We start from the raw sequence: 20,075 nt of genomic DNA on the forward strand, positions 1-20,075 counted from the left end.
GAAGACGGCTACTGGAACTAATAGACGAGTAGAGCTAGGTATGCCGAGTTTGGGCTCGTTTTGTTAGTTACGTTGAGACCTTACCTCCGGACTTGATGGAGTGACCTGAAAGTGTACTTCGAAGACGGCTACTGGGACTAATAGACGATTAGAGCTACGTGAAGGTAGTCGTGATGATACACCCGAAGGGCAACTGGAAAGATATGACGATCAATTTTTGAAGGAGAACATGAAGACACATTTAATTCCATTTTATAAGAACAGCCTCCTTCCAGAATTGACCGATCCAAGATTCAAAAGAAATATGGAACTACAGGAACATTCATCAAATTGCCATAGTAATATAATGAAAACTAAGAATTAATTAAAAAGAATTGTTTTTCGTGAGTTTTATCCATTTTTTTATCTTTTACCCTACATAACCCTACCCTATCTATCCTACCCTACACTACTCTACTCTACACATTGATTATAAATAGATAGATACATTATATTACCACTATCATCGTATCGTATATTAGTCCCAGTAGCCGTCTTCGAAGTACACTTTCAGGTCACTCCATCAAGTCCGGAGGTAAGGTCTCAACGTAACTAACAAAACGAGCCCAAACTCGGCATACCTAGCTCTACTCGTCTATTAGTTCCAGTAGCCGTCTTCGAAGTACACCTTCAGGTCACTCCATCAAGTCCGGAGGTAAGGTCTCAACATAACTAACAAAACGAGCCCAAACTCGGCATACCTAGCTCTACTCGTCTATTAGTTCCAGTAGCCGTCTTCGAAGTACACCTTCAGGTTACTCCATCAAGTCCGGAGGTAAGGTCTCAACATAACTAACAAAACGAGCCCAAACTCGGCATACCTAGCTCTACTCGTCTATTAGTTCCAGTAGCCGTCTTCGAAGTACACCTTCAGGTCACTCCATCAAGTCCGGAGGTAAGGTCTCAACGTAACTAACAAAACGAGCCCAAACTCGGCATACCTAGCTCTACTCGTCTATTAGTTCCAGTAGCAGTCTTCGAAGTACACCTTCAGGTCACTCCATCAAGTTCGGAGGTAAGGTCTCAACGTAACTAACAAAACGAGCCCAAACTCGGCATACCTAGCTGTACTCGTCTATTAGTTCCAGTAGCCGTCTTCGAAGTACACCTTCAGGTCACTCCATCAAGTCCGGAGGTAAGGTCTCAACGTAACTAACAAAACGAGCCCAAACTCGGCATACCTAGCTCTACTCGTCTATTAGTTCCAGTAGCCGTCTTCGAAGTACACCTTCAGGTCACTCCATCAAGTCCGGAGGTAAGGTCTCAACATAACTAACAAAACGAGCCCAAACTCGGCATACCTAGCTCTACTCGTCTATTAGTTCCAGTAGCCGTCTTCGAAGTACACCTTCAGGTCACTCCATCAAGTCCGGAGGTAAGGTCTCAACGTAACTAACAAAACGAGCCCAAACTCGGCATACCTAGCTCTACTCGTCTATTAGTTCCAGTAGCAGTCTTCGAAGTACACCTTCAGGTCACTCCATCAAGTCCGGAGGTAAGGTCTCAACGTAACTAACAAAACGAGCCCAAACTCGGCATACCTAGCTCTACTCGTCTATTAGTTCCAGTAGCCGTCTTCGAAGTACACCTTCAGGTCACTCCATCAAGTCCGGAGGTAAGGTCTCAACATAACTAACAAAACGAGCCCAAACTCGGCATACCTAGCTCTACTCGTCTATTAGTTCCAGTAGCCGTCTTCGAAGTACACCTTCAGGTCACTCCATCAAGTCCGGAGGTAAGGTCTCAACATAACTAACAAAACGAGCCCAAACTCGGCATACCTAGCTCTACTCGTCTATTAGTTCCAGTAGCAGTCTTCGAAGTATACGTTCAGGTCACTCCATCAAGTCAGAAACTAAATATGAAATTTATAATCCCATAAGTATAAAATCTATAAATAAAATAAATGCGTGAAGGATCAAGTTTATTAGGTGAAATATTTTGTATTCGTACAGTGATCTTTTCGTAAACGAGGAGCTGCTTACAAGCGTCACAGTGTCCACTCACAACGGCGGCCGAGCGCAGACTAAAATATTTCATTACAAATTTTTGTGCAATAAATCAAGATGCGCCGGTAAAATAACCCTTATTTCAATCCAATAAGTATCACGCGTTACAACTAAATATGTGAAAAAATAAGGTTTCATTATCATTTTTTTCTCAGCCTATTTGTAACATTTTGATAGTTTTATCTAGTACCTTTTTGAGTTAGACATGTCTACTTACTTAAAATATTTTTAAATAAATCAATTTGTTTTATTAAATACAAGAAAAATGTTCGTTTATTCAGCACGATATTGTCAATTTTGGGTGAAGAGGCAACGGAAATTATTTTTTTCAATATTATAAACCAAAATTTTCGACTTAAAATATAGTACCATTTAAAGATTAAGGAGTAATCTATTTATGGTAATTATTAGTTATATTTGGTTTTGTACTATTTCGCCGCAAAATGCACTGAAAAACTGCGTATTTTTGTCAGATTCGTAAACGCGTCCTTAACTATATAATTAATTATATAATGAGGCAGTTTTATAACAGCAGTCAGCGATATTCAAACGTAGGGAACAGCGCGAATTTTCGTTCAAACCTTGCATTATCAGAGTAATATTTATTTCTTAAACAACTCGAAAGACAGAGCGAGCGCAAACGTTCGATTTTACAGAAATAAATTAAAATCGGTGGATGATTAAGCATTTTTCCAGGAAAATTTCCAGAGCACTGCAATTGTATCGTAATCGTCCAAGTGGCGTAATAATATAGATGATTAGTAGTTCAGCAGAGCATTCATGTCAACATGACCATAATTCCTCACCGATGCAGTAAAAACGCGATACAATTAGTGGTATTTGTGACAACTGGAGCGTGAGAGGAATCCAACGTACGGTAGTGTTCGCGCCACGCCACAATGCCCCGTGACCGACTACGCTGGTTACTCAAGGAATGCTCTCGATTTGAAAAGTATAACGAATCTTACTTTTACTAACGAAATTATGACTGGTAACAAACCATTTCAAGAATTGCATAACCTTTAGAAGTAGATATTGTACATATCTTGCACATTTTTGCATGCAGATAATAGATATCCTAGTTTACCTAACTTATTTACTATTCTGTGATGCGAAAAATGTGAACATGAGGCATGAATAAATAGTACTTGCGACATAATTTATACGAACCTTTTTCATTCTGAATATAAATTTTCTTTCTTTAAACACGTATTAATGTAGAATGTAGATCGTGCACTATTCCAAACTTGCCTACTAACTAATGCTTATCTTTAATAAAAAAATATATTAACTAGAAGAATAAACTAATGAATTTCAGCAATCTACAAGTATTAAAAAAAAATACAATTGAAGCGCGTAATAGCCGCTTTTATGATGTCATCAGACGCGCCCGTCGTTTGTCAACACATATGGATCAGCAACACAGAGACAGACAAACTCATTTCCGCCTTATTTTAGGTTGCAGAACTCAGGCTTTGTTCCATATCAGTTTTGGGACAGATGACATCTTTCCTCACCTACCTATCTATAATCTACCTACTACATGTAGGATTTTGAGATTTTAAAATTTACATATTAATAATTGATATAACGTTTGTATTTTACTGTATTTTATAACTAAAGAATAGCTTGATTTATTTCGATTATTTTTGGCTTGTTAATTTGCCGTAGGCTGGATATGGACACAATCTTAAAATTTCTTCTGGTAAGCATAGCTGATGTGGTCTAAGATGAAGCCAACAATATGTACATATGTATATTTTGATTTGAAAATGTTTTATGGTTTAGAGTTTTGGTAAAAATAACATTATACATAGAGCCAAAATCAGGATTAAGTTTTTTTGAACACAGATTGTTTCTTTTCAAAAGCAATGGAGTGTTCTCTTTAAGTAAAATTTTCTGTATACAGTACTAAGATTCAAAGTACTCTCCCTTTGGATGGTGTTGCAAGGGATACAGGATGGATTTTTGAGATGGGTCCGTAAGGGCAGTTAAATTTACCGTTACAGTTACAAGAAAACACTCCTTTTTTTAAGTGGGGAAATCTTAGGAAAACACTCCTAGAAGACCATCTACAATTTTTAATTTATTTTGAAACATATTGACAAATTTTGGAAAAAAATTAGAGCCAACAATCTGTTTATATTTGAAGTACCCATTAATGACACAAAATATGATGATATATCTGCATTGTATCTTATAGATATGGATTCTAATAAGTGTGCATATTAATAATGCAAAAAAAAAAAAATAACTCCATTATATGACAGAAAAACACTACAATACCCATTCATTTAGCATTCTTACAATTTCCACCATTTGGTAGGAAGAAAAAAAAATTGTTATAATTTTGTTGTCCATTCTTTCAAATTATATCTTGAACAAATTCTGTGGATTAAAGGCATAGCGGATTTGGATACACACAGTTATAAAAACAGGAGTTTTATCTATATAAAAGAAAGTTGAGTTAATAACACCACCTGTAACTTATAAATGTCTTAATATAATTTTAATAATTATTTTTCCATTTAAATTTATTCATATTGTAACACCTACAATATAGTAGTGCATTCTAAAATTTATTCCTGTCTTTCCGTTTCTGTTACTTATAATATAATATGTTTAGTTTTTAATTGTTTATTTATTATAATAAAAGAGGACATATTGAAATGAAAAAAAAAATCAAAATTTAATTTACTGTACACAATCGTAACCAATTTGCATGATTTATGTTCGAATACGGAAACTAAGAATAGGTACCAATCTTTATCACGACTTAAAAATGTTTGTCTCAAGAAGATTTGAATTATTTTTCATTTGAAGAAAAATATTGCTGTGAATGTAGACCTCTATGACAATATTATTTGCACGAAGTAATTCGTCCTTTAGTAATTCGTACTTCACAATCCGTCCGCCTACAATTTGCTCCATCGCGTAACAGCCCTAAACCATTTTGAATACAAAGAAATAAGGATAGGAACTTTAAATTTAAAACTTACCGAAAACAGAATTGGAAAGGATGAATATACTATATAGTTCAATTCATATTTTATCCACAACACTTTAAAATATTACAATTTCATAAACACAACACATACGTCACTCATACAGATCCGCCATTTTATAAATTTACTTAGTTTGTCTATGGTCTTTGCTGTCAATAACATAGAGAACTATTTTTTTTTTGAGAAGGATACTACATAATTTCGATTCTTCTCTATAGAAATAATATAATAATTTTATGTAGAGACTCAATACTTAATAACGTTAGCTAAGGCTCTTTTCCAATTACAGAGCATAATGCGACTCAGTGCCGCACAATGCCGAATTATGCTGATGCTTAGTGTATCTACAGACGCTCCGATTTGGTTGGTGCCAACCATATTGGAACCGACATGGCAACCATTCCAACATTGCTACAGATTGTCCGACGGTTGGCCTTCCAACTGTCAGTTGACCATAGAGTAATATGTCAGTTGACCATAGTGCGAAGAGAATGGGCTAAATTCTACTATAGAAATAGAGAAAATTACAGTCATATGCGGCTCTTATAACTTATTTTTTAAGGTTTTTAATGTAGCCGCACTGTCAATTTTTTTAATACTTCTAACATAATAAAATACGCTTGATTTCTGGCATCTCTATTTGCGTAATCTTTGTTACTTAAGTCCCACAAACAGGGAAAGTCTTTATATAGTTCCAGTAATTTTATTAATATGTCACGTTCGGTGACCGTAACTCCCTCGGCGTTCATGTTGACGTCCTACACCGGCGGCGTTGCAAATGTGAATGAGCCAATTACCTATATTACTCTATGGAATGAGCCGATTTGGTCGGAACAAAGCTTCCAAACGTTCCAATTTGGTTGGATCGGATAGGAAGTTGGTTTGGTCGGTATTGCTGGCGCATCCGACCACGTCAAACCAATATTAATAATAATTATGTCGGACCGACCGCTCTCTACACTTTCCGATTTGGTCGTGGTCGGATGGTTGGCACCAACCAAATCGGAGCGTCTGTAGATACACTTACTTGGCAAGTTTGTGTGAAAGGGATAAAAAAACATACAGGCGTCATTCAACGTCATATTTTCTTGTTACAAGTTATTGGTCATAGTGCAATCTCCAGTGTGCAATTTCCGATATCCGATATCGGATCGGATAATGTGAAAACGCTCTAAGAATATTTTTTTTTCAACACTGAACTTAGCGCAACCTGCTGGTGCGTTTCATGTTCCAATTAAACAGACGCTCCGATTTGGTTGGTGCCAACCATCCGACCACGACCAAATCGGAAAGTGTAGAGAGCGGTCGGTCCGACATAATTATTATTAATATTGGTTTGACGTGGTCGGATGCGCCAGCAATACCGACCAAACCAACTTCCTATCCGATCCAACCAAATTGGAACGTGTGGAAGCTTTGTTCCGACCAAATCGGCTCATTCCATAGAGTAATATAGGTAATTGGCTCATTCACATTTGCAACGCCGCCGGTGTAGGACGTCAACATGAACGCCGAGGGAGTTACGGTCACCGAACGTGACATATTAATAAAATTACTGGAACTATATAAAGACTTTCCCTGTTTGTGGGACTTAAGTAACAAAGATTACGCAAATAGAGATGCCAGAAATCAAGCGTATTTTAATATGTTAGAAGTATTAAAAAAATTGACAGTGCGGCTACATTAAAAACCTTAAAAAAATAAGTTATAAGAGCCGCATATGACTGTAATTTTCTCTATTTCTATAGTAGAATTTAGCCCATTCTCTTCGTACTATGGTCAACTGACATATATTACTCTATGGTCAACTGACAGTTGGAAGGCCAACCGTCGGACAATCTGTAGCAATGTTGGAATGGTTGCCATGTCGGTTCCAATATGGTTGGCACCAACCAAATCGGAGCGTCTGTAGATGCTAATAGTTCCAGTAATTTTATTAATATGTCACGTTCGGTGACCGTAACTCCCTCGGCGTTCATGTTGACGTCCTACACCGGCGGCGTTGCAAATGTGAATGAGCCAATTACCTATATTACTCTATGGAATGAGCCGATTTGGTCGGAACAAAGCTTCCACACGTTCCAATTTGGTTGGATCGGATAGGAAGTTGGTTTGGTCGGTATTGCTGGCGCATCCGACCACGTCAAACCAATATTAATAATAATTATGTCGGACCGACCGCTCTCTACACTTTCCGATTTGGTCGTGGTCGGATGGTTGGCACCAACCAAATCGGAGCGTCTGTAGATGCATTAATGTATTGTTGTCATTGAGTGCTTTGTTTTTAACCGACTTCAAAAAAAGGAGGAGATTTTACACCGCTTTTATTTTTATTTTGAATTTACAACAAAGAATACAAAGTTTGAAAACTCTTAATTCTAAAATAATTGCTTATGACAATAAAATAATTTATGTATCTTTACTTACAGGAAATTACAACAATCATATTACAAATATATTTGAACGAGTGACAATATTATTTTAGGATATTACAGTGTAGGTAATAAGAAAAAGTAAAGAAAATGTGAACAAAGATTGTATCACTTAATAAATTTATCATAGGTACTACGTGATAAATGTATGTTGTGAAAAAATGACTAAATGACTAGGTACGTCTTGCTAAAAATACATTTAATAGATTTTGAAAGGTATTTACAAATATGTATTACTAAAACTATTAACTAATACTAGGTTGTAGTAGGTATTGATATAAATTTATTTAATATAGAATGTGTTAACATAAGTATATTATGTTATACAAATGACCGATATCAAAACTATTTAATAAATAATTTGGAAAATCCAAAAGTGCACGCCTCATAATTTTTTTTAATAAATATTTATTAATTATTATTTTTGTTTATTTTATAACAATTAAACCACATCGAATCAGACCCTGAAAAATGAAAGGGTTCTATTCCTGAGCATACTCAAGCGTAAGAGAAAAAAAAAGACTCGATTAGTAAAGTATTTCGGTCGCTATCGTGTTAACAAGAAAAAGGATCCGCACATACAGACACACGGACGTCCAAGACAGAACTTTTTTAAACTGTTTTTTAACTAGTTTAAATAACAAAAATGACATCAAAAATATCATGAACGTTAAAAATAGTGTTTTTTCTTAATATGTGTGTGTATGTATTATCTTACAAGTGCAATGTATGATACATAAAGACATTTTAAGGGCGTTTGTCCACTACAAGGAATTTTACGGTCCGGCATTCCGATTTTTTACGGTCCGGTATGGCACGCAATTAATCTAAATACTAGCTTGTGCACTACACGTAATTTTACTGTCCGACATTTTACTTTTCCCTATTCCGGATGGTTTTTTGAGTTTACGAGTCGCTGTAGGTATAATTGTTTTCGAGTGCCCACTTGCTTGGATTTTACTCTTTTTATTGCATATGCCAATATTGAAAGCAAGCTCTTGTTTTACTTTCTTTTAGCTGGCAATGAGATTTGAGAAGTCGGTATTGTTATTTTATACTAGCTTTCCGCCCGCGGCTTCGCCCGCGCAGTCAAAGAAAAACCCGCATAGTTCCCGTGGGATTTCCGGGATTGCGTCATTTTCCCGGGATAAAAAGTAGCCTATGTCCTTTCTCGGGTATCAAAATATCTCTATACCAAATTTCATGCAAATTGGTTCAGTAGTTAAGGCGTGATTGAGTAACAGACAGACAGACAGAGTTACTTTCGCATTTATAATATTAGTATGGATACATTGACCAAGCATTGACCTATAATTATTATCTAAGTAAGTGTTGGTAAGTTAAAGTTCAAGTGGGAATAGATTTAGCTCCTCGTCACCGATTATAATAAATAAGTGAAACACGCATTTTAAATCTCTTACGGAACTTTACTTTTTATTATAACGAAGTAATATAATATTTCACCTTCTATATTTTACTCGTTTCTTGTAAAATGCGAAAACAATCATTTATGATAGCATTATACCGCCATACTTCCTTGAACTGTACCGCACTGATCCGAGTAAAGACGGACAGGTGCACAAGCAATTCATCGGTTTTTTCATGCCACACCGGACCGTAAAAAATCGGAATGCCGGACAGTAAAATTCCTTGTAGTGCACAAGCGCCCTAAGTTTGCAATTACAGAGCATACGATCAGATCAGATGTTTTGCGCGAAGTGACAGTAGTACCCACCTCAACGCTTCGCTTATGAGGCGTGCAATAGCACATCTAAATAATATGCTGTAATTTGTGATATCAAATCTTTTTTTACATTTTACTTTTCTTTTTTGAAGTTGTATTTCTTTATCGTAGTTATTTTTGATGTACATGTACAACTATGATAGATCTAGAGATAATATAACATTTGATTTTTTTTAAATTATACCTTTTTTTTATCAACTGGCAATTTAGTTTAGTTTTCTCTAAAAATTTCTGGCAACACTCATGATGATATCGGAACGATTTTATCGGACAATGTGAAAGGACAAATTGTATCCGATATCGGATATCGGCTATCGGCGTCCGATATCCGATATCGGATCGGATAATGTGAAAACGCTCTTGGAGTTAAATAACCTCATTAATGTGTAAATAAAGTGTAATACATAATAATTGTTTGAAAAATATTTACGGTTATTTTAAGTAATATGGATTTTGATTATTTCATTAACATTTTTTTCAATGTTTGTACCTTCATCCATACTTATATATTTATTTTTTTAACACAATTTGAATTAACTTTGCGCATCAATTCACGCGCATTACTTTTTCTAGTGCTCGATTGTGCGAAGCGTTGCTGTAGTTGGAACATTCAACGTTAAGCATTATGCTGCATAATGCGCTCTAGTGCTGTAATTGGAAAACGGGGTAAGTGACTTTAAACTATTAAAGATGAAAATAAGTACATAATGGCGAATAAATTCAAGTTTTCATGGAAAATATTTTATTATATCAATATGATGAATACATAATATTATACTTACTTCCACGTCCATCACAAGTCGTTTGCCATGCAGCAACCAGCCATGCCATGGGCCATTGTGTGATCACTGTGAACGTGGCCTACATTTGTGCATTGTATGCACAGAATTGTATGGCATGGCCAATCACACGCCATTGTGTACTAGGGCCTTAATAGGCCCCAAACATACGTAGAAGTTAGAGCGTTTTCACATTATCCGATCCTATATCGATGTCGGACGCCGATAGCCGATATGCGATAGATAGCCGATACAATGTGCTAGTTTCACATTATCCGACAAAATCGTTCCGATATCATCATCAATGTTGCCAGATCCATTTTTAGAAAATCAGGAGACGCGAATCGAAAAAATCTGTAGATATATGGGGAATTAAAAAAATAGTAGATGCATTTTTTAACATAAAACATAAACAATCAAATTCTTTTCCCATCCACTGCGGATGTTTGTCAAACCGATTTAATCTGCTGACTGCGGAGTATGGATTTGTACCTTATTTGTACCCTCTGCAGAGCCAGAATCAAGTTTCAATATTCAACTCAGTATCAGTGTCCATTTTACGTTGCCAAGTGCCAATATACTAAGGTATATTGTTAGTTAAGACTAACTAACTGACGAAGCGCGTGCGATAAAAGCGACGAAACTGGCAAACTAGCCCTTTCTTTCGAAGCTAGTACCTATTTGAAAAAAAAAGACGGGTTGCACTCCGGGAGTGCCGGCAGAGGTGAAAACTTGATTATTAACGTTGAGCATGTTTGATATTTTGGAATGGTATGCGTCTTACGCTTTTTCGATCAGGTCACGTGTCCTGACGCGAGTTTAAGATTTTATACCCATTACAGAAAAAGTGCTCAACGCCGCTAAAGAAGTTTTCACTTCAAAAATCAGTAAATTTTCAGTTAAAATCAGTAGATCAGTAGAATTCTAAAAAAATCAGTAGATCCTTGAAAAGTCAAGAGGTCTGGCAACACTGATCATCATGGCAGACTATAACAACACACAGAGACAATAATTTAGTTAGACGAATAGCACACATACAAACATTATCGTCCGACAGCTCACAAGCGTCCGATAAAACCGGCGGCATATCGGTGTCGGCTCCGATATCTGATATCGGACCGGACAATGTGAAAGACAGTTATACACAAGAAGCTTATATCTAATACACTGGAGATTGCACTATGACCAATAACTTGTAACAAGAAAATATGACGTTGAATGACGCCTGTATGTTTTTTTATCCCTTTCACACAAACTTGCCAAGTAAGTGTATCTACAGACGCTCCGATTTGGTTGGTGCCAACCATCCGACCACGACCAAATCGGAAAGTGTAGAGAGCGGTCGGTCCGACATAATTATTATTAATATTGGTTTGACGTGGTCGGATGCGCCAGCAATACCGACCAAACCAACTTCCTATCCGATCCAACCAAATTGGAACGTTTGGAAGCTTTGTTCCGACCAAATCGGCTCATTCCATAGAGTAATATAGGTAATTGGCTCATTCACATTTGCAACGCCGCCGGTGTAGGACGTCAACATGAACGCCGAGGGAGTTACGGTCACCGAACGTGACATATTAATAAAATTACTGGAACTATATAAAGACTTTCCCTGTTTGTGGGACTTAAGTAACAAAGATTACGCAAATAGAGATGCCAGAAATCAAGCGTATTTTATTATGTTAGAAGTATTAAAAAAATTGACAGTGCGGCTACATTAAAAACCTTAAAAAATAAGTTATAAGAGCCGCATATGACTGTAATTTTCTCTATTTCTATAGTAGAATTTAGCCCATTCTCTTCGCACTATGGTCAACTGACATATTACTCTATGGTCAACTGACAGTTGGAAGGCCAACCGTCGGACAATCTGTAGCAATGTTGGAATGGTTGCCATGTCGGTTCCAATATGGTTGGCACCAACCAAATCGGAGCGTCTGTAGATACACTTAGCTTCTTGCCGCCGACTGTCCAATGTCCATCCACATTTGACAAATGACAATGATTGCCATAACAGAAAAAAAAAAAAAAAGAAATGACAATGACATTAACATTGCCAAGAAAACATGGGAAATGATAAAATTAATTTAGCCTCATGTAAATTTATTGTAGATGATTGTTACATGAATATGAATAGCAATAAAATATAATGGATCAAATAAATATATTAACTAAAAACCTGAAAGAACTAAGTAAAAGGAAGTCTGTAAAGTATGGGCTGCCTTTTATATTATTTGTAGTAGGTGGATCATTCGGCTTACGAGAATGGACACAAGTTAGGTAAACTGATAAAACTATTACCTACTTTTAAATGTTGGTTTTTAATGGGGTTACAAACTCCAAAATTTTATTTACCTTACTGATATCTGAAATACCTCGGGGCTTTCAATAAAATCTACCCATGATCTTTCCCCTTATTCCCAATACTAAAATAATGCAATGTATATCTATCTCTGTAGTGTCTGTATAGTATAGACATACTAATAAAATATTTCAAATATTTACATACTATATTTCTACACTTTTAAACTTATACTTTATACCGACTGCCAATATTATATAATAACACTGAACAATTTGTTTGAACAGGCTAATCTCAGGAACTACAAAACTGAGTTAAAAAAACTGCTTACAAATTGTATGTGATGACAGTGTAGTATAGACTATGTATGCACCATGGGCAATTAATCTTATTTTGGAAAAACAATTGTTGCCAGTTCCATGTTTTGAAAAACACTCCGTTCCTGTTGGTCTTGGCGAGATGATATGCCTATAGCCTTCCTTGATAAATGGGCTATCTAATACCCAAAGAATTTTTCAAATCGGATCAGTAGTTCCTGAGATTAACGTGTTCAAACGAACAAACAAACTCTTCAGCTTTATAATATTAGTATAGATTTTATATTGATTTTGTAGATATCAGTTTGCTAGAGTTAAGGGTGTTACCAAAGAAGAAGCTGAAAAAATGGGACTTCATAAAGCAAGAGAACCAACTTTAGAAGATGCTTATGAAGAAATACAAAAGCTAGACATAGATAACTGGGAGAACAAGCGTGGTCCAAGGCCATGGGAAACCAATGATGCACAACCTGGAAAATAATTAATAATTATTGTTAAATGTAAACTAAGTAGTAATTTATTAAATAGTTCTTGAATATAAAATATTTAATTTTTATTTGAATTTATTTATATTTACCCTGTTAGACTCAATTAAAACACATTATCCTAAATATTGCTTTGTTATAGTAGAGGAGACCGTGGGGTATTGACCTTCACTGATCTGATAACCAGATGAGACATATAATTTATAAACAAATCGGCCTATGGTCACTTACCTATCAAAAAGTTCTCATGGGTCTCTCTCTCTGTACCTAGTCGACAAGTCAGGAGTAAATATGATCAACTAACAATGTTAAGGTAGGTGATAGGTAACTTAATTTACCTTGCACATAGTGTAGGTTCATACATATTATCATATATTATCTAAACATTATTAAGTACATGTGCTTAAGGACTATAAAGGTTAAAAAAATATCTATACTGTTTATTAGGTAGAGAACTAAAATGGGTAGGTAGTAACAGTAAACTAGGTACCTATGAACCTATCCTAGAATAATATAATGTAACGAAGGCGTTAATAAATATCTAATACCATTGGTATTTTGTGAATAATAGGTACTTAACTACTTAGTAATAGCACAGAAATTCTGTGACAGAATAATAACTAGTAACTAGCTAAATAGGGATTTTGTGATTGTTATATAGACCGGGAGATACTGACACAAAATTTCGAGTCATTTGTAACAGGATGGCGGTTCTACAGGGGTCTTAGTACGCAATGACAAAAAGAAAAATGATGGTGTGAACGCTGGTACCGGTGGGTTAGTCGCGTGGGCGTTAGTCGAACTCGTCGGAAAAATAGCGAAAGTCAAACGATTTGTAACACAAAAATTTTAGAATTTACCGATAGCCCATAAAAAAGAAGTAGGCGGTAGTGAATGTGTTGATTTAAAAAAAACAATTATTCAACCATTTGTACCAAGCTAACTTTTGCACAGGTAACCATCGTCGTGCAGCCATTTACGAAAATCGCCATGCCATACTTTTCGGACGATTCCAAATGGTCGCCATACCGCCGAAAATCTGCAAAATTTTTTTATTTCGCCTATCTTTTTGTACCAGTATTGCATATTTGGCTTTTTGGAGAGTATTTGATAAAATGTGACCATTATTATATTTGCCATACTTCTAGTAGGGGGAAAAAGTGCTGTCATACTTGAAAAATAAATTTATTATTAATTTATATAAGTGAAGATTTCCAACACCTAGATCTTTGAAATTTTGTATTTATATTCGTTGATCCTCAAACTTACAGGAAAAATAAGTGCCATACTGTTACAAATCGTTTGACTTTCGCTATTTTCCGACGAGTTCGACTAACGCCCACGCGACTAAACCGCCAGTACCAGCGTTCACACCATCATTTTTCTTTTTGTCATTGCGTACTAAGAACCCTGTAGAACCGCCATCCTGTTACAAATGACTCGAAATTTTGTGTCAGTATCTCCCGGTCTAATAGAAGTATGGTTAGATTTTTTTTTATGATTTAGCTCACAGCTCACTAGAACATTCTCGAATGATAATATGTATTATGAAGTACCTATTTGTTATTTGCACTTACCTAACTAACTAGTTTAACAAAAGATAAGTACCTAACTTAAATTAAGCGATCTGAACAAAGATTAATTAGTAAGAATAAGTAGAACATAAATAATAAATCCATACTAATATTATAAATGCGAAAGTAACTCTGTCTGTCTGTCTGTTACTCAATCACGCCTTAACTACCTACTGAACCAATTTGCATGAAATTTGGTATACCTAGAGATATTTTGATATCCGAGAAAGGCTTAGATCATTAAGTAAGTTATGTAGTTACTTAATGATCTAAGGAGAAAGGACATAGGCTACTTTCAAAGGCTACTTTTTATCCCGGAAAATAGGATAGGTTTTATCCCGGAAATCCCACGGGAACGGGAACTATGCGGGATTTTCTTTGACTGCGCGGGCGAAGCTGCGGAAAGCTAGTATTAAATAAGTACAATGTGCTTATAAATATCTCCTAAAATACATTTCCAATCTAATTTATTTCTGCGTAGGACAATAATATTATTTCAATGTTTTGCATCAACATCGACAACGGTACGCAGAATATGATTCATCAATAATACGTCACAAAGAAAAATTCGCCCACGTTCTAGAATCTTGTTTATCATCTATTGCTATCTCATATATTTCAATATTAAAAAAAGGGACAAACAACAAAAGTCGGTGAACTTCGTCAGTCATCGCCATGTTTCAAGAAGTGTATTGATCGACGCATGAAGTCTATAAAAAGGTTCGTCTCTCAAATATTGGCCGTATTTAATAAAGAGAAAGCGAAAGAGTAAAACGTGTGTTGCATCTCGTGAGCATTTACTTGCTTTTATAATTATTATTGGATTCAAATAAAATAAAAATTGATAAATTCTGGTGGTGAAATTACATTGTAAGTATGTTTTTCTATTTTAACCGTATTTTTAATGCTACTAATTCTTCATTGATCTAATGAACTATTTGTGTAACTGCGTAGAATGTAGATACCTACGTTAAAACGTCGCCATTGTGTGATTGTTGTAATCACAGGTTGTAATGCTAATGGATTATTAGAATTTATAAATGTAATATTAAGAAATAGTACATAACTAATTGTTGTCTAACGTTGTGTGATTCTTTTGTGCTTATTGTTGTTAAGATTGTAGGTACCTAAAACAATTTTACACTGTAAAATAAATACTTACGGAAGAGTGACCTGTGACGCACTAGTTTATTCTAATTTCTAGTAGGTGATAGTTAATTTTCAATGACCTACATTTTTAATAGCATCGTTTCCTGTTCGCAACAAATGTTGAAATGAATACTATAAATAGGTATTTATAGTATTCATTAGGTATTTATATTATTATTATAATTAGGTAATTAAAATGATATATTCTGCAAAAACTAATTCCTTTCGGAATATATTAAATATTTTTGAAATCGGTCCAGTAGTTTATGCGTGAAAACCATAACATAATTACAAACCTTTCCTCTTTATAATGTTAGTATAGATGATGATGATTCACATTTATTGTAGTTGTGCAACGTTATGAAAAACCTACCTACTAATCTAAAAAATGTTTCTTTTTTTAAATAAGATTTTTAAATGTATTTTTTCCATGTTTCAGATCAAAATGCAGATATTTGTGAAGACTCTTACTGGCAAAACAATAACTTTAGAAGTTGAACCTTCTGATACAATTGAAAATGTTAAAGCAAAGATACAAGATAAGGAAGGCATTCCCCCAGATCAACAGCGGCTGATCTTTGCTGGAAAACAATTGGAAGATGGTCGCACCTTATCTGATTATAATATTCAAAAGGAATCAACTTTACATTTAGTTTTGCGTCTCCGTGGTGGTATGCAGATTTTCGTTAAGACGCTGACTGGCAAAACCATCACATTGGAAGTGGAACCATCAGACACAATTGAGAATGTGAAGGCTAAAATTCAAGATAAGGAAGGCATTCCACCAGACCAGCAGAGACTAATTTTTGCCGGAAAACAGCTAGAAGATGGTCGCACACTTTCTGATTATAATATTCAGAAGGAATCAACTTTGCATTTAGTATTGCGTCTCAGGGGTGGTATGCAGATTTTTGTCAAGACATTGACAGGCAAAACAATCACATTGGAAGTGGAGCCATCAGACACTATTGAGAATGTGAAAGCGAAAATTCAAGACAAAGAAGGTATTCCACCAGACCAGCAAAGATTAATTTTCGCTGGAAAACAGCTGGAAGATGGTCGCACACTTTCAGATTACAATATACAAAAGGAATCTACATTGCATTTAGTTTTGCGACTCCGTGGTGGTATGCAGATTTTCGTTAAGACATTGACAGGCAAAACAATCACATTGGAAGTGGAACCATCAGACACAATTGAGAATGTGAAGGCTAAAATTCAAGATAAGGAAGGCATTCCACCAGACCAGCAGAGACTAATTTTTGCCGGAAAACAGCTAGAAGATGGTCGCACACTTTCTGATTATAATATTCAGAAGGAATCAACTTTGCATTTAGTATTGCGTCTCAGGGGTGGTATGCAGATTTTTGTCAAGACATTGACAGGCAAAACAATCACATTGGAAGTGGAGCCATCAGACACTATTGAGAATGTGAAAGCGAAAATTCAAGACAAAGAAGGTATTCCACCAGACCAGCAAAGATTAATTTTCGCTGGAAAACAGCTGGAAGATGGTCGCACACTTTCAGATTACAATATACAAAAGGAATCTACATTGCATTTAGTTTTGCGACTCCGTGGTGGTATGCAGATTTTCGTTAAGACATTGACAGGCAAAACAATCACATTAGAAGTGGAGCCATCAGACACTATTGAGAATGTGAAAGCAAAAATCCAAGACAAAGAGGGTATTCCACCTGACCAGCAAAGATTAATTTTCGCCGGGAAGCAACTAGAAGACGGTCGCACACTTTCTGATTATAATATCCAGAAGGAATCGACATTGCATTTAGTTTTGCGCCTCCGTGGTGGTATGCAGATTTTCGTTAAGACATTGACAGGCAAAACAATCACATTAGAAGTTGAGCCATCAGACACTATCGAGAACGTGAAAGCGAAAATACAAGACAAGGAAGGTATTCCCCCAGACCAGCAGAGACTTATTTTCGCCGGGAAGCAACTAGAAGATGGTCGTACGCTTTCAGATTACAATATCCAGAAGGAATCGACATTGCATTTAGTGCTTCGTCTAAGAGGTGGTATGCAGATTTTCGTAAAAACATTAACAGGCAAAACAATCACATTGGAAGTTGAGCCATCAGACACTATCGAGAACGTGAAAGCGAAAATACAAGACAAGGAAGGTATTCCCCCAGACCAGCAGAGACTTATTTTCGCCGGGAAGCAACTAGAAGATGGTCGTACGCTTTCAGATTACAATATCCAGAAGGAATCGACATTGCATTTAGTGCTTCGTCTAAGAGGTGGTATGCAGATTTTCGTAAAAACATTAACAGGCAAAACAATCACATTGGAAGTGGAGCCATCAGACACTATTGAGAATGTGAAAGCAAAAATCCAAGACAAAGAGGGTATTCCACCTGACCAGCAAAGATTAATTTTTGCCGGGAAGCAACTAGAAGACGGTCGCACACTTTCTGATTATAATATCCAGAAGGAATCGACATTGCATTTAGTTTTGCGCCTCCGTGGTGGTATGCAGATTTTCGTTAAGACATTGACAGGCAAAACAATCACATTAGAAGTTGAGCCATCAGACACTATCGAGAACGTGAAAGCGAAAATACAAGACAAGGAAGGTATTCCCCCAGACCAGCAGAGACTTATTTTCGCCGGGAAGCAACTAGAAGATGGTCGTACGCTTTCAGATTACAATATCCAGAAGGAATCGACATTGCATTTAGTGCTTCGTCTAAGAGGTGGTATGCAGATTTTCGTAAAAACATTAACAGGCAAAACAATCACATTGGAAGTTGAGCCATCAGACACTATCGAGAATGTGAAAGCGAAAATACAAGACAAGGAAGGTATTCCCCCAGACCAGCAGAGACTTATTTTCGCCGGGAAGCAACTAGAAGATGGTCGTACGCTTTCAGATTACAATATCCAGAAGGAATCGACATTGCATTTAGTGCTTCGTCTAAGAGGTGGTATGCAGATTTTCGTAAAAACATTAACAGGCAAAACAATCACATTGGAAGTGGAGCCATCAGACACTATTGAGAATGTGAAAGCAAAAATCCAAGACAAAGAAGGCATTCCACCGGATCAACAGAGACTTATTTTCGCTGGCAAACAGCTGGAAGATGGTCGCACACTTTCAGATTACAATATCCAAAAGGAATCTACATTGCATTTAGTTTTGCGACTCCGTGGTGGTATGCAGATTTTCGTTAAGACATTGACAGGCAAAACAATCACATTAGAAGTGGAGCCATCAGACACTATTGAGAATGTGAAAGCAAAAATCCAAGACAAAGAGGGTATTCCACCTGACCAGCAAAGATTAATTTTTGCAGGAAAACAACTTGAAGATGGCCGCACATTGTCTGACTATAATATTCAAAAAGAATCTACTCTACACTTGGTTTTGAGGCTTAGGGGTGGAATTCATTAAATTAACAAATTGGGAATAATAAACAACTATGATACCTGATATACTGTTTTTATTTACCTATCTCTTTAGAGAATTTATAAATGATTTATGAATGATTCCATATTATTTTATGAATTCTGAAAAATAACATATAAATAATAATTATTGTAATTCTTTTGGATTGAAAACTGTACTTTTTAACTTTTTAACATATTAAGATGTTTTGATATTTTTAAGAGTTTTCAAAGTAGACAAAATTTAAGAATCTGCCTGAATTGATGACTGTATGTTTGTTTGATTGAACGAGCCAGTCTCGGGAACTACAGATACCTCCGTTTATTGTGAAGGGTTATGGGATACATTAAACTCTGTGCATTAAACATATCATATCATACGCTAAGACGTGGATAAGACCAATAGGAGTGAAGCAATGCAGTAATTTTTTGTGGTTACTGTGTAGAAAATATTATATTGTCGTTAGCGTTAGCTACTATATATTAAGTACTAGCTTTCCACCCGCGGCTTCGCCCACGCAGTCAAAGAAAAACCCGCGTAGTTCCCCTTCCCGTGGGATTTCCGGGATAAAACCTATCCTATGTCCCGGGGTAAAAAGTAGCCTATGTCCTTTCGCGGGTATCAAAATATCTCTATACCAAATTTCATGCAAATTGGTTCAGTAGTTAAGGCGTGATTGAGTAACAGACAGACAGTGTTACTTTCGCATTTATAATATTAGTATGGATTCTGTGTGTCTAATTCTAAAAGACAGCCTGGCCTGACTGATATCCAGTTATTCAATTGAATCTTGTACTAAAAACAATTACAGCCGCTAATAAAATA

General features: G+C 36.0%; 3 protein-coding genes across 3 annotated transcripts in view; 2 read left to right on the forward strand and 1 right to left on the reverse strand.

The window, feature by feature from the left end:
* The window catches only part of Csk (C-terminal Src kinase), a 52,574-nt gene extending 47,373 nt beyond the window's left edge, over positions 1-5,201 (reverse strand). The window contains exon 1 of the mRNA XM_089707088.1: positions 5,048-5,201. The gene's annotated coding sequence lies outside the window, so the exon portion shown is untranslated. The remainder of the gene's footprint in view (positions 1-5,047) is intronic.
* A 6,868-nt stretch (positions 5,202-12,069) lies between these two features.
* On the forward strand, positions 12,070-13,186 carry l(3)neo43 (cytochrome c oxidase assembly protein COX16 homolog l(3)neo43). Its single transcript, XM_089707356.1, has 2 exons — positions 12,070-12,291; positions 12,928-13,186. Exons 1-2 carry the CDS (start codon positions 12,161-12,163, stop codon positions 13,109-13,111), a joined length of 315 nt encoding a protein of 104 aa, XP_089563482.1. The 5' UTR covers positions 12,070-12,160; the 3' UTR covers positions 13,112-13,186.
* Positions 13,187-15,402: 2,216 nt separating this feature from the next.
* Positions 15,403-19,295, forward strand: LOC149479929 (polyubiquitin-C). The gene is made up of 2 exons (XM_089707560.1): positions 15,403-15,559; positions 16,278-19,295. The coding sequence occupies exon 2, from the start codon at positions 16,284-16,286 to the stop codon at positions 19,254-19,256; it is 2,973 nt and encodes a 990-aa protein (XP_089563686.1). The 5' UTR covers positions 15,403-15,559; positions 16,278-16,283; the 3' UTR covers positions 19,257-19,295.
* The last annotated feature ends 780 nt before the right edge of the window (positions 19,296-20,075 follow it).

Source organism: Colias philodice, chromosome 19, assembly GCF_061535455.1.
Source record: "Colias philodice isolate Cphi_HAF_F1 chromosome 19, ilColPhil1 Martin Lab GWU primary, whole genome shotgun sequence".
NCBI classification, from domain to species: Eukaryota; Metazoa; Arthropoda; class Insecta; order Lepidoptera; family Pieridae; genus Colias; species Colias philodice.